The sequence below is a fragment of the Serinus canaria genome, chromosome 8 (assembly GCF_022539315.1).
Source record: "Serinus canaria isolate serCan28SL12 chromosome 8, serCan2020, whole genome shotgun sequence".
Classification (NCBI taxonomy): Eukaryota; Metazoa; Chordata; class Aves; order Passeriformes; family Fringillidae; genus Serinus; species Serinus canaria.
In genome coordinates this window covers 27,929,117-27,942,840 of record NC_066322.1, presented here as the reverse complement: position 1 = coordinate 27,942,840, position 13,724 = coordinate 27,929,117, and the positions used below count along the sequence as shown (strand labels likewise).

The 13,724-nt window shown below is 44.7% G+C and overlaps 1 protein-coding gene across 4 annotated transcripts in view; it reads right to left on the bottom strand.

The window, feature by feature from the left end:
• Positions 1-2,359: 2,359 nt before the first annotated feature.
• KIFAP3 (kinesin associated protein 3) overlaps positions 2,360-13,724 on the bottom strand; it is a 67,073-nt gene continuing 55,708 nt past the window's right edge. For 2 of the 4 annotated variants that reach the window (XM_050977420.1, XM_050977421.1), the window contains exon 20: positions 2,360-2,766. In XM_050977420.1, the coding sequence (XP_050833377.1) occupies positions 2,637-2,766 (130 nt within the window). In that variant the 3' untranslated portion in view covers positions 2,360-2,636. The remainder of the gene's footprint in view (positions 2,767-13,724) is intronic. The other 2 variants (XM_050977422.1, XM_050977423.1) reach the window with 1 other exon arrangement.

The following is a 13,724-nucleotide window of genomic DNA, read 5'->3' as shown; positions in this document are numbered from 1 at the left end:
CTACCAGACGTAGGAGCTTCTCAGCCATTGCTTATTTCATTGTGCTATTAACTTTACAGCCTCATTATATCTAAAACACTTGCCTAACCAAACTCATTAATTAATTAGCAGCAGGCTGGGAAAGAGGATACTCCTAGGATGGTTCAGGCTTGCTGCTGTAGGGAAAGAAGAGAGGAGCTCTACAAAGCCTGGAAGAGAAACCAGGAAAAAGAGGACAAAAGTTGCAGAAATTGCTAAAAGGAAGCAGATCCCTCCTCGCCCCATTTTGTGTAGCATACAGTACCAGGGACTGAATCCATAAAATACAGATAAACAGCTCAGACTCTCCCATCTTCCTCTGGCACCCACAGGAAATGTGAAAAGTCTATGTGCTCCTATCTTTGTTCCCCCTTTCTGGCTCAGGAACTGTAATTAAAGGGAAAATCAGCCTCTCTCCTGCCTTGGAAGTGCAGTGGCACAGCTGGTTTTCATCTTGGCGAGCAGGCTCTGTCCTCAGGCTACTAAGTGCTGAGTAATTTTTACCAAGCTCTGTTTGCAGATAAATGATGTTCTTTTCTTAGCTGCTGCCAGGCAAAGCTACAAATACTTGATCTTTTATTCTTTTCCCATAAACTCCTAACATTGAATACTAAAAATGCAGCCAGAGATTTTTTCCACTGCCATTTATTCTCAGCATGGTCACAACTGTATTACAATTACAGACACCCACCCTTCGCTGGAGCTCCATTGCAGCTCCTCGTTAACCTGAAGCTTCCAATTAAAGTCTCCTTCAGTTTCATTGATAGTTTGCATATACTCCAAGGACCCACTTCATTTTGGTTTTCTCCCAAAACACATTCCATGAGCAGGGCAACTGCTTTAAATAACTTCACACTAATTTCTGGAAAAGCCTGACGAGCGAGTGCCAGTCTCAGAAGAATAGCCCGAGTGTGCAGTTTGGGGGATTTCTCTCACAGCTATAACTATAAAAATATCTGAAAGCTTTTGACTGAACGGGGCACAGCCTCTGGGCAAATCCAGTGTGGACTCAGAACAAAGGAAACGATCTACAAAGGTACAACACTGGAAACCTGTTAGTGTAGTTCAAGTTTCTGCCACATTTCTTACTGAGATCTTACCTGTTCTAAGAAACTGTGTAAGAATTAGTTAAAAATGGTAGAGAAAATAATTTTAAAAATACTGCTTAATCCTGGCACCTCTTCTTCCACCTACCTCAAGTGAGTGAAGCCCTGAACAAGAAGCCAGCACAGAGAGAAGGCTGAAAACTGCTATGAAATACCATGGCTAATTTTAGACTCGTTTCCAGTCATGCAGCTTGGAACACAGGGAATAACGGTGCTTATAAAAGTACTTGCACACTTTGTAAAGATAACACAGGGTTTTAAAACAATTTTTATTTCAAAGGTATTTTTGAAGTATAAGACTAAGAGTTTGTCAGATTCCCCAAACAATCCCATGCCTTTGAAGATCATCTTGCCAGCACAGACCCCAGTCTTATGGAATTACTGGTGACTGGTTTTGTAGGATCAGCCCCTGATGCAAGTCAACTTTCTGTTTAGGCCATAAAGGAGGGAGGAAGAAGGAGAAAAATAAATCTGCAAATCAACAGGCATTAACAAAAGAAAAAGGATGAGGTAGAGGTAACTTTTCTTTTAAAAAATGGAAATTTGCACTGCTGCCTTGGTAGCTAGGGACCAAGCCTAGCTTCAATGTTAGGACAGAGCATTATCATCCCTTTCTTCTGTCACAGTGGGCATGCACAGCTGAAGAACAGCTTCAGCCTGAATTCTGTTTACAGGTTATTTCAAAACATGACACAATCACCACACTGCAAGTGCAGCATGAAGGGGTCCTGGCCTGGCTGTGCTGCTCACTGATCCCTGCTTAGATCCAACTTAAACCCCAGAAATCAGCAGGACAGGATGGACTTGTGTTTCCAGATAGGAAAGCTGGGGTAAAGGCTCTGCTCTGGATTCTGAGCCAAGGTAACGTGTTTCTTGCTCTTGCTGGCCCTCAGGATGGATGTGGCTGTCTTCTCTCAGACCACAGCACTCTGTTTAAACACTAGGGTAAAGGTATTCGGTTGTGTAGTTTCTAATTGTAAGTGTTTTCAAGCATTTAAAATGGACTGAAGCTCTAGGGGAGTGAATCTGTGTCATCTTTCCATTATTGAAGTGGTGACCCAGGACTGGACTTTGATCCAAACTATGTGTCAGGGCAGTGCCAGGAGATGCTGGGGCTCAGTGGTGTTCTGTGACTGAAGTGTGAGAGGGAAACAGTCCATGTTAAACACCCTGCACTCTTCTTAAGTGCCTTGTAAAACACACAAAACATCAGTTAGAAACACATTCACCACTGCTGACCACACAGGTTTTTCTATTTAATAGAAATTAAATTAGTAGCTTAATATACATAATGTGACACTTTCCAGTCCAGTAGTTTCCAATTCCCGCTTTCAAGTCACAGTTACTGTACAAAAATAACAACAACAACAAAGAGCAACCCAAGAGTAAACACTGTCACTAACACACCGGACCCAGGAAGGCTAACTGTACGTGGAGCTACACATGCCAAAGGATACAGAGTGCTGGAGCCTGGTGGTGCAGCATGCAGGAGCAGGCAGGTGCTGCTGGCCCTCACCGTGCCCCGTAGCCGTAGAAGAAGGGCTCTTCCGGCCGGTAGCCATAGGCGGTCGCCGGGCGCCCGGGACCCCCCGCGCTCGGAGCAAAGCCGTCCACTCCAATGCTGCAGACACAAGAGACAGAACTGCAGAGATTTGTATGGCATGGAAGGAACACCGCTGCTGCTGGCTCCCAGCTCCTGCTGCTGGTGCCTTTTTGGGCTTACCTAAAGACAGAGGCCAGGCAAAATTAAGGGAATAAAAAGCTGTTATATTTATTGGAAGGCCTTCAGGGACATTTAGGGCACACAAAGCCCCCTCAGGGGCTACACCCAAAATGGATGGCAGATCATGGGTTTTCACACTTTTATAAGTTTGGTCCATTTCCATACTGGGGGTTAATCTTCCAATTACAGCTTCAGGTAATGAAGTCATTTACCCCAGGTGTGCTCCCCCCAATTCACTTTTGTTTTACATTTCTCAGGGCCTGAGGCAGTGAGGTGTCCTTGGTTCCCAGGCCTGGAGAGGAATTGTTGTGTCTGACCAAAATGGGAAGCAGTAGCTAGCACTGTACATGGAGTTTAGAGCTAAACACTAAAGAACTGCAGGACTGCAAATAGATTAAAAATATTAAAGCTAAAATCCTAAGGCATGATGGTTTTGTGAGGAAATTTTGCCAATTGTGTTCCCCTTCTGGACACCACTTCCCTGGTGGAAAATGAAATGCTGTGGAGTCATCAGTGCAACTCCAATCAGGGAAAGGCTCTCAGGTCCAAGAGGAATTCCAGGAGAAACCAAAGTCTTCTCTTCCCTCCTTTCACAGATTTACTGACCAAGCACTTTCTTCCATGACTCAGTGTCTCCCTCTGTACATTACAGTTACCATGTCCTTCAGGCTTCTGGCAAAACCTGCTGTAACCCTGCCCTGCACAGCACATCTGAAGAGTCTCTTTCCCTGCCTTCAGTCCTTTTCTGAGGTGCACAGAGAACACCAGCTAAAAGAGAGTATCTGGTGAAAGATGGTGCTTCTGGTGGGATACAAGAATGGCAGACAAATGGCAGAAGGAATTAATCACATACTGAAAAGCTATGTACTAATGAGACAGAGTAATTATCTTTTCATGTAAAACAGCATCTTTCACACCTAAAAAGTCCCAAAACAATGAGTTAGATACTAAAACACAAGAACTGCATAGGGAAAAGTGGCACATAGCTCATGGTCAACAATAACTCATGCAGGAGGTAGAGGAAAAACGAGCATTGCCTAAGACACTGGATTACTGCCTATTCATAGCCATGTCACTTCTTAGCTTCCCCTTCAGCAGGGGGACAAATGGAAAAGGATCCTGATTTATTGTCTGACTAAAGATGCATTGAAAGGAGCTGAACTTCCCCTCTGAAGACTGTCAAAATACAAAGAACCAAAGTGCTTTTGGAGTGGGGAAAAGCTGATCCTCATTACTGCCAATTATCCATATGGAACATGGGTTATGCAACAGCCAAGGCTGGGAAAGAACGACCCCTGCAGAAGATGTACAATGGGTGGGCCCCAGGCCCTGGCTCTACAAGAAGCTGGCACAGCTGAATTACTTGGGCTGAAAGGGCTCAGCTGCATGGGGGGGACCACGTTCATCTCTGTCCTCACAAAGGCACTTTCCTTGGACTGTATCTCAGTGAGACCCTAGAAAAGAATCCCTAGTGCCTGTTTCTCAAAAAACGAGCTCACTCATGGGATATCCTGATAGGTGAAGGTGGAAGGTCTGAGGCTGAGATTTGTCCTCTGAGATGGAAGAGACACAATCAACACCAAAGCTGGGAGAAAAAAAAAAATCACTGTTTTACTTGGATGTATCTTTAGAAAGGCTGTGAGCTGAAAGTGCTCTGCATTTCCACATCTGCCCGTGTGTATCTGAATTGGCAACACCCATCTCCTCACTCCTGCACAGAGCCTGCACACCAGCCCCACCCTGCAGGCTGATCAGCCCTTCAGCACAGCAGAAGCAGCAGAGTGGCCCTGGTGTATCCTGCAGTTGTGCAAAGCTCTGTGAATGCATTCCTCTTGCCACCCATTCCTTCCTGTGTCCACTCCAAAGTCCTCTTACCCTTTTCCAAGCCCATTAGGAAATGAGCTGGTGACCTTTGAGGCACCTTCCCCAGATGCCTCCTTTGTACCTGGCAAACAACAGCTTTCTCATTATCAGGCCTGAAGCTTTGAAAGACTCCTGAAAGAAGGGATTAAGAGAAATCCTCTTACTTTGTGTTTATCTCATCTCCAGAAACCCCAAACCGAGCAGTCACCTTAGCCAGTCCCTGCCTCTCCTCTGTCACCGCTTTGCAGTCTGCAAAGACAGACAGACAGACCTCACCCAGGCTGCCCTTGGCTGTAGTGTCTCCATATCAGGCCCAAAGCTCTTGTGAACAAGCCAACCAGGACAAGCATGAAGCTGACCAGTTTGTTTGGCACCTCAGAAAAACAAACAATTTAACAAACTTATATAAACCAATGCCAATTCCTTAAGGATTTTTTTAGTACTGGCAGTGCCACGAGTTAACAATGGTGGGAATTGGGAGTGCAGGGTCTGGTTCTATTGTGCTTCTACAAATGTCCAGTGACACCAGAGATGTTACACTGCAGAGAAGCAGGACCCTTTAAGGCTACCTTTAAACTCAGGAATTTGATTGCTTTCCTCCAAAGATCCTTAAAACATCTACAGCTGATTTATAACAAAGAGCTATTTTAACAGAAAATGCTTTTCTGGGTTTATCTTTCCATCATGTTTTCTGTGACTATAACAATGTTACTTGTGGGTTAAGTTGTTTTTATTACAAGTGTGGTAGAATAGGGCCTTTTTGCACTCCTGCAAACCACTGCAAAGCTCATTCTGGAATGAGATTCAGGTGAGTGAGGAGGCCGTAGCTGCCCAGGGCAGCTGACTGCAAGTCAAGCTGGCAGCAACCGTGCCCAGGCTCACAGCAGTGCCATCCTCAGGTTTCCTGGGGCAGAGGGACACAACAAAAACAGGACCCTGAAACCTGTCCTGAACTCCTTTGTACACCCCAAGCTGAACCACCGCGGGCTTTTGGGGGCGAGGTGCAATAACGCCCTGAGCCACGCGGTGGCAATGGGCCTCCATCCCTGCAGGCTGAGCTCCTCCAGCCACTTCCAGCTCGGTAATCCTCACTCAAAGAGCTTCTAAATGTATTTAAACTGATAACGAGAGCAGGGGAAATATGGTTTCAATCACATTCTCAACAAATCAGTTTTTTAATTTTTTTTTTTATAAATGTGTAAGTAATTAGGTAAAGATCCCTAGAGTTTAAACTTTGAGGAGTATCAGTTATTTCCAAATGGTTCAGACATATGTTAGTGTCCTGAAGAAAACTGGAAGAGATGGATCAGCTGATAACTGCTTTGGACAGTCAAAAAAAAAACCCTCAAAAAACAACCACAGAAAATCACATTAAAACACCTTGATCAAATCACTACTCTCTCCTATCTAAATATTTCCCTGAAGTAAATGAAGTCTTGACCATGCTTGAAAAGAACTGGCTTAATTTTTCACATTAGTGCTCTTGAAGCACAGCAGCTTTGCCTGTTGGATTGTTTGCACTGGCAGCCTGCAGCAGGGAGTCTGTGGGAGCTGAAGGGAAGGGTCCTGAGCCCAGGAGGTGACACAGGGTGGGACAACCACCGAGCCAACACGGGCCTGGGGAGCGGAGCCTGGCTCACTCCCAAGGCTGCCAGGCCAAGGGCACAACCCACCGAGGTGAGGACAGATTTAAAAACAAGTCCTGATGAATCCTTGCCCCTTCTGCCAAGAACAGCAGAAGGGGAAAACCAGCAGAGATGGCAGTTCTGTGGCTGTAAACACTTGCTGGATAACGACTGGCCTGAGCTCATGATCTGTGCCATGTGTGCTCAGATTTATACCAGCAATCAACCTCAAGACTTGCTCCTAGGAAAAACATTGTTGGCTTTATGCTACAGCATCTACCAGGAAACTCAGTGCTCAGCAGAGCAAGCACCAAGCCTGTCTCCTATAATAACGATTCCTTATTTGACTCAGTCCTCACAGGGATTATTATTCTTGCTGGGATGCTAATATAGAGTTTATGCAGGAGAGGAAAAATAACTGAGAAAGGGACACACAATTATCCATTGAGGCAACAATACTCACGCCTGAGTTAGTATTTTTCCTCCCAGTGCTCCCTGCAATGTAACTGGGCAGCCAGAAGTGCATGCAGCCCTGCAGCTGTAGGGTGCTGTGGATGCCAGAGCAGCCTCAGATGCAGGCTCAGGCTCAGTCACTGCAGGCAGCTCTGGCTGACGCGTGCGCAGAGCGCGGCGCTCGCTGCCCGGGCACAGCACAGCCCCACGCCTGGGGCTCATGGAGTTAAACAGTGCACAGCCCAGCTAATTACCATGGACTGCTAACCTCAGTTGCTGGTTCATTTTGAGACCCTTTAAAATATGAACTGTGTATTTTACCCCTATGCACTCTCTTAATGATTTGTTTTTTTTAGACTGAAATCACTTCCAGCCATCAGTTATACTCGAGCTCTCTACACATGCACTTCTCCAAGCACAAATATTTCTTTTTCCTATTGGTCTGCCAGCCCCTGTCAGAGCAAATTTCACTTTAAACTAAATGCTGTGATACTTAAAACCTCTTGGATTACTCAGGCTGCTAGTGTGATCTATGACCTTCCCCAAATGACAGCTGAACTTTCCAATTTGCTTGTACTGCTAGGGAACTGAGGAACACATGCTGAAGAGGAAAATGTTCCTGATGTGCATGAGTGAGGAGAGATTTCTGAACAGCCCTGCTTATTGATGCTTGCTCGGATTCAGAGCATCCACATTAATATACCCCTGTAGGATCTTGGGTGCCCTGACACAATTTCAAGATGTAAAGACCAGTTGTGTCCTGTGTCCCCATAGGAAATGGCAACCAGCATCCTGCAGCATCCACAAAACCCTTCTGAACTAGACAGGCTTTAGGCTAGATAGAATTCATGGGATGTGTGGAAGGCTCAGCAGGCTCCCACAGGGAGCACTCCATGGGGAATCCTCTGCTGGGGTTTCCCTCCAGGTGTCTGTGCTGCTCCCCAGGGCAGGGTATCAGGAGAGGCTGGGCTGGGTAATTACACCTGGGTAATTAACAGCAGGGTGCAGAGTGACCGTGGCACCTCACACCCCGATCCTGGCCACACCAGTGCTCACACTGGGACCAGTGCTGCTGCTGACAGGGGCTCTAAAACCACAGCCTAATTCCCAGGTACTAATTCCCCCAGCAGGGCCTCAGAAAGGCAAGTCCAGCATCATGGGGAGATTCTTGGTCAAAAGTAAACACTTGAAATCCAAGTGAAAGCCCCCAGCAGGATCCATGGATCTTGGATTGATCCCAGCAGGAAGCACTGCCTGGGAAACAGGTCTGAAGCAGTCTGGGACACACTGTACCTGACTGTCACTGCCTGTGTGACAGTGGCCCTGGAAAAACCTTTGAGGGTGAAACACCAATTTAGGAGCTCACACTTTAGGGACAAAATTCCATTTGTTTCTGCCCAAAATTAAGGCACCCCAGAATCATTGCCCCCTGAAAATGAACTGCAAGCTAAACACAGAGGGCTTCCACCAGAGACAAGATTTCATCCCTAATTCTTTTAATTCTAAACTTTTTCTAAAACCCTGTCAATCCTCCCTCCTTACTCTGCATCAACAAGCCCTCATGTCTCAGAGGCTCTCAGCTACTCAGCGGGGATACAAGATATCCAAGCTTACTAAAAATAAAATCTATTTTATTTTTTTTTAAATCTATATATTTTTAATTAGTAGATGCTCTGACCAGCCAAACACTACCTGCAACTCTCAGCTCATCAGCAGCCTGACCAAGTCCCAGTGAAGGGCTCACACCCAAAGCTCTCCACATGCTCCAGTGAGCTGCCAGGAGGGTTTCCATGCAGGTGTAAACAGGCAGCCTCTGCTGACACATGTGGCACCTCTGATCACACCTGCAGCTCTCCAAAACTCCTTGTGAGGATCAGAGAAAGGGGTTAGAGCCAGAGGGGTTCTGAGTATCTTTCAGAAGCCTGGTATCAGTACAGTTCATAGTAGTTCCACTGTTTCCTCTGTACCTTCTCCCTCTATACACTGGCTATTACTGTTCCTAAAAATAACTCATCACTCCCAAGCCATCCCCACCTCAGCCCAGGCAGGTGTGCAGAATTTCAGCTGCACATCACTGAAGTCCTACATTTTCTGTTCCAGGAATCCACTCACATGTGACAGTACAGTTTCCCATCCTGTCTTCCCTTATAAACTCTCATGCCATGAACCCCTGTATTGCACAATGCTGGATGAGTTCCTGAGCACGTCTGCATGAGCAGACAAAACAAATCACGTTCTGATGAACACTGAAGGCTGCACTTTCCCCTCAGGAGGTGCCAGAGCCACAGGAGTGGCACAGCAGTCTCTAATCTCCACACAAGCACGCACTGTAACCTGTACAAATGAGATGCAGCTCACTGATCACAACTCTTGCCAACAAGACACACACAAGTTTGCCAGCAGCAAAGGCCGTATTTTTTCTCTCATCTCAGTGTTTTTGTTTGCTCCTGAAGTGTTGATGAGAGCTGGTGTGAGACAAGGACTGCAGTGCAGGGCAGTATAATCACAAAGGGGATGCTCAGCCCTGCCAGCCCCATTAGCAGACGGGTTGGTGAATGCTGCAGCTCCCTCCCTCCCTCCCTTCTGAGGTTCCCTCTGCAGACAGCAGGCAGGGGGAGCTGGGGCATCCAGACCCTGACCCATTGCACAAGCAGGGATTAAGGCACAGTGTGCATCCAAGCACAGCAGGTGGGAAAAGGTTTTGAATCCCCCAGAACACACCCAGACCTCCAGCTCCTAAAGCTGTCTGCAGGTAGGACACATTTAGCTAATCCTGTGCAGCTGCCAAGGAACCTTCCCAGGTGAACCAAGGCTCAGAGCCCCTGAAGCCATGGACTCTGTGGCCTTTCTGCTGATATACCCTGGCAGCTGAGCACTGGATGGGACCCCATTCTCCCAACACCAGCCATGGCAGGTGAAGGGCATCACAGAGGGACACAGGCCTGTTGCTTCTGTCCTTGCTTGAAGTCCAGGGATTGAGATGATGATCCCATTTCCTCCTACAAGCCAGTCACCTCTAGTTTGCCTTCACTGACCATAAATTTTCTGTCCTTCAGAGTAAGAGCACAAACCATGGGTTATGGAGAACATACAACTGAGAAGCCTTAGGAAAAAACAATGTTTCTTTATAAAATGTCTTGTAACTGTAGATTCTCCCACTGCTGCTAATGACGTTAAACTATAAACCACAAGTCTCCTAAATTCTGCCTCTCATGACCCCAAGTTGTTATTCCCTATCTGTGAAGCTTTTTTTTTTTTCATGCTTTTTATTCTTCCAGCTCAAATGGGAGGAGGGGAGTTTTGTGGCAGTGTCTGTGACTGTGCCCATGGCATCAATCACCCAAGTCCATCTCTACATTAGCATTAATGTCCCTTAAATAGTAATATTGTACCTGCTCACAAGACAAAAAATTGCACAAATGAACCTGTGCAATGATACTTTAGCTCCCTCGTGCCTCATAACACAACTTTTATGGATATGATCATGTCTCTCCTTCCATGTGATCCAGCTTTCTTCAGTGTACTTAATGACTTCAAGTTTCCAATTGCTTCTGGACTTGTTGCCCAGTTGTATCTCAGCACAATACTGCTGTTTCTCCCATTTAATTACAAACAAATGGAAAGCTGACAATGGGGGAGAAATGAGCACTGTGTCTTCTGTGTCAGGCTCCAGCTATGCACCAAGCAATAACCACTCCAAAATTCACTGGGGGAAGGCAGCATTTAAAAAAATTATTTCCCAACTGAATAGTAAGAAAGCACTGAACCAAAACCAAATGACCTTGCTAAGCCAAATTCAGTGTGAGCCTTGCTTGAAAGCTGTAGCTCCTGCCATCCCTGCTCTACAAACACGGCCTGGGATTTGGCCTCAGTTTCTTGCTCTGTCAGTTACCTGCTGTGTGATCCTGGACAAGTTGCTCCTTTTCTCCATGACCTCAGTTTCCCATTGGAGTATTGGAAGAGAAAACACCCCAGACATTAAAGACAGCCAAATGACAAACTACAGTAATGAGAAGACTCAAATTAGACTGACATAGACAGAAGAGACTTTTGCTTATTCTATCAAGCCCTTTAGGAAAAAAGATTATTTCTGCTCTGCTAGAAAGCCAACCAATCCCCAACAGAGCCAGGGGGCAAAACAGCAGCTCCAAGGCTGCATTTGCTCCATGCAGCCACGTTGTTCCTGTGAAGGGCATCAGGAGAGCTCCTGCAGCATTCCTGCAGTCAGGCTCACAGCTCTGCCACACAGACAGGGAGTTGCTCAGCCACTCTCTACAGGATTTCTTAAAAGGTCAAGTGCACAGACAGAGCTGAACAGAAATCAAGAGCTCTGGCTTTCCATTCTAAGCCTGACAGAAACATCTCCTGTGCTCTTGGCTCAAGAACTGTCCAAACCCACTGATTAGATACATCCATTTCTTAAGAATTAATTAAGAACTAAAACAAATAAAACAGCCCCAAAGAACAGGCAGTAAAAAGGAAGATGTCCTTTCCTCCCCCTCTCTGCTTGCACAGTCCAAAGTGTATGTGTAAACTCTGAACTAGGGATAGGCCTGGCTTGGGAAGCTTTCACACCTCCCTTTTAATTGTCTTCAGCAAGCTCAGTGTTAGGCTGGGTACAGAAAGCTTCAGGCAACTGCCTGAGCAGAATAAGATGCTGAAGTTTCACAGAGATGACTGGTGTCACTGACCAGATCAGGATCCTCTCCAGCTTCCATCAGCCTTCCCATTTCCACACAGGAACTGTTCCTTGCTTCCTTCCTAGAGCAGCTCACTGAAAATGAACTCAGAGACAAGCAGCTGAAGCAAAAATGCAGCTTTTTGGTGGAGAATTTTCCCTTTAAATGTTTATACAAACTCCTCAAGCCCAAGCACAGCCATTCAAGTTCTGTCCTTCAACACAAATGGGGAAAAAAGTCCCCTGTAGTGCACCCAAGCAAGGCCACAAGGCACTGGTGACACTGGGCTGTCTGCAGGGCAGCCCAGTGGGGATGAGAGTCCAGATGCTGGAGGGAAGGAGGGAGGGAAAGTCAAGAAATCTGTTCTGCTCTGAGTTCCAGCTGCAGCCAATAAAAGCTTTCAAAGCCTTTCTGAAGTGAACATTGCTGGGGGATTTGCAGCACTCACTCGAGCACACACAGCAAATGCAGTTGCAGTGTTACTAGTGATGAAGAAACTTTAAATATTCTTTTATCACCACTGATGATTGTCCTGATTTCAGACACTTTTATATATCAGCACAGGGCCCTGGAGAAATCTTGTTGAGGTCTATCCCAAATCAGCAAAGATTGTCATGAAAATCAAAAAGAAAATAAATCTCAATGTCTCTTACTGATTTTTTTTTTTCTTAGGAATAACATTGGATATATCAGGAAACAAGGCAGATACAAATACAGACAAGGAATGTGTTCTTGGAGATCTATATCCTGGAGTAGCATTATTATATAAAAAACTCAACTTAAACATATGAAAAATCAAATGTTTCCAAACCAAAAAGGTTGATCAGGGAGTACTGGAAAAATAAAAAAATTAAAAAAGCTCAAAATCCCAAAGGCAAATAAACTTTGTAAGCCAGTTTATTATTTTTTTTAAATCTCAGAGTTAAAAAACCATCATCTTGGTTTTCCAGAGGGAAAAGGGTGGGTCAGTCTTGGGAGTTGGATGGTTGAGGCTGATAAACACAGAATCAGAATAAAATTTTAGAATCAAAACAATTCTAAGTATTTGGCAAAAAAATTAATTTGATATATTAATTTTTATGCTAGAAACTTGCTCAGAGCACATGTTCAGTTTAGACAATAACCACAAGAAATATCCTACTGATATATGGGCCTTTTTAAAACTCCTCATTTTAAGTTTAATTTTGAATCCTGTGAGCATGCTTAAACCCAGCACACAAAACACCCCTCACTTTATTACAGTTTTAAATCTTTCCTCCAGATCTGGCCTTGCAACCACTTGTCTTGATAAAATAGGTCACTTGAAAAAGGAAAGCTCAATAAAATGAATTACAAAACCAACAAGATTAAACTGATTGTGCTGTTTTTGTACAGTGCAGCCGAATTCTGCAAATATGCTGCTGGCTGTGGTTTGGCATTTAACAGCATGTGATCAGTGAGAAGGAGGAAATTTTATTCTCATTAACTGTTGCAGATTTACTGCAGTGAAAAAGGGCTATGTAACCTGAGAAGTGACAGAATGGAAAGATCAAAGCAGCAGTCTGGAAACTAAATAAACCTTCTGGCTACTTCCTGCAAGGAAAATTCACTCTGGCAATGTAAAACAGAGTCCAGTTAAAAACTACTCTCAGTTTTATGAGCTGTCACAGCAGCTTGAGTGGTTTGGAGCAGTCAAGTTTAGAACATTATATTTCCTTGTTTTTGTCTCAGATACTTCTGTAAGCAGTTTTATAGTTTCTTTTTTTTATTATTATTTTTAAAGAGAAAAATAAAATTCTTTTCTTTTGGTTGAAATCGAGAAGGTCACAGCTAAACTCATTAAAAACAAGCAGGTCTTCATTTGCACATTCCATTCCCCTTTACTGCATTTTAATATTTTACTTTGAGATTTATAAGCAATGTACATTTGCTTTAATAACTCTTCCGCATTCTGTTCACTTATTGTTTAATATAAGTGCAAATCAGTTTACAGAGCCCAGATGGCTTGTAACCAGGGAGCCAGTCTGTTCCTAGTAGCACATCTGGAGGGACTGAGCAGCAGACAGAACGTGGGAATTAATTAATGGTACATTTCAGAAGAGACAGGCCCAGGTTTGGGGGACTTTTTGGTAAGACATTCCAAAGGACTTGAGCTCACTGCTACAGCATTTGGATATTCTTTTAAAATTCTTAATAGCCACCTAAACCATGATGGTTAAATGAGGCCAACTGCAGGTGGAATATAATAAAATAAAAAGTAACTAAAAAAATGGAAAAA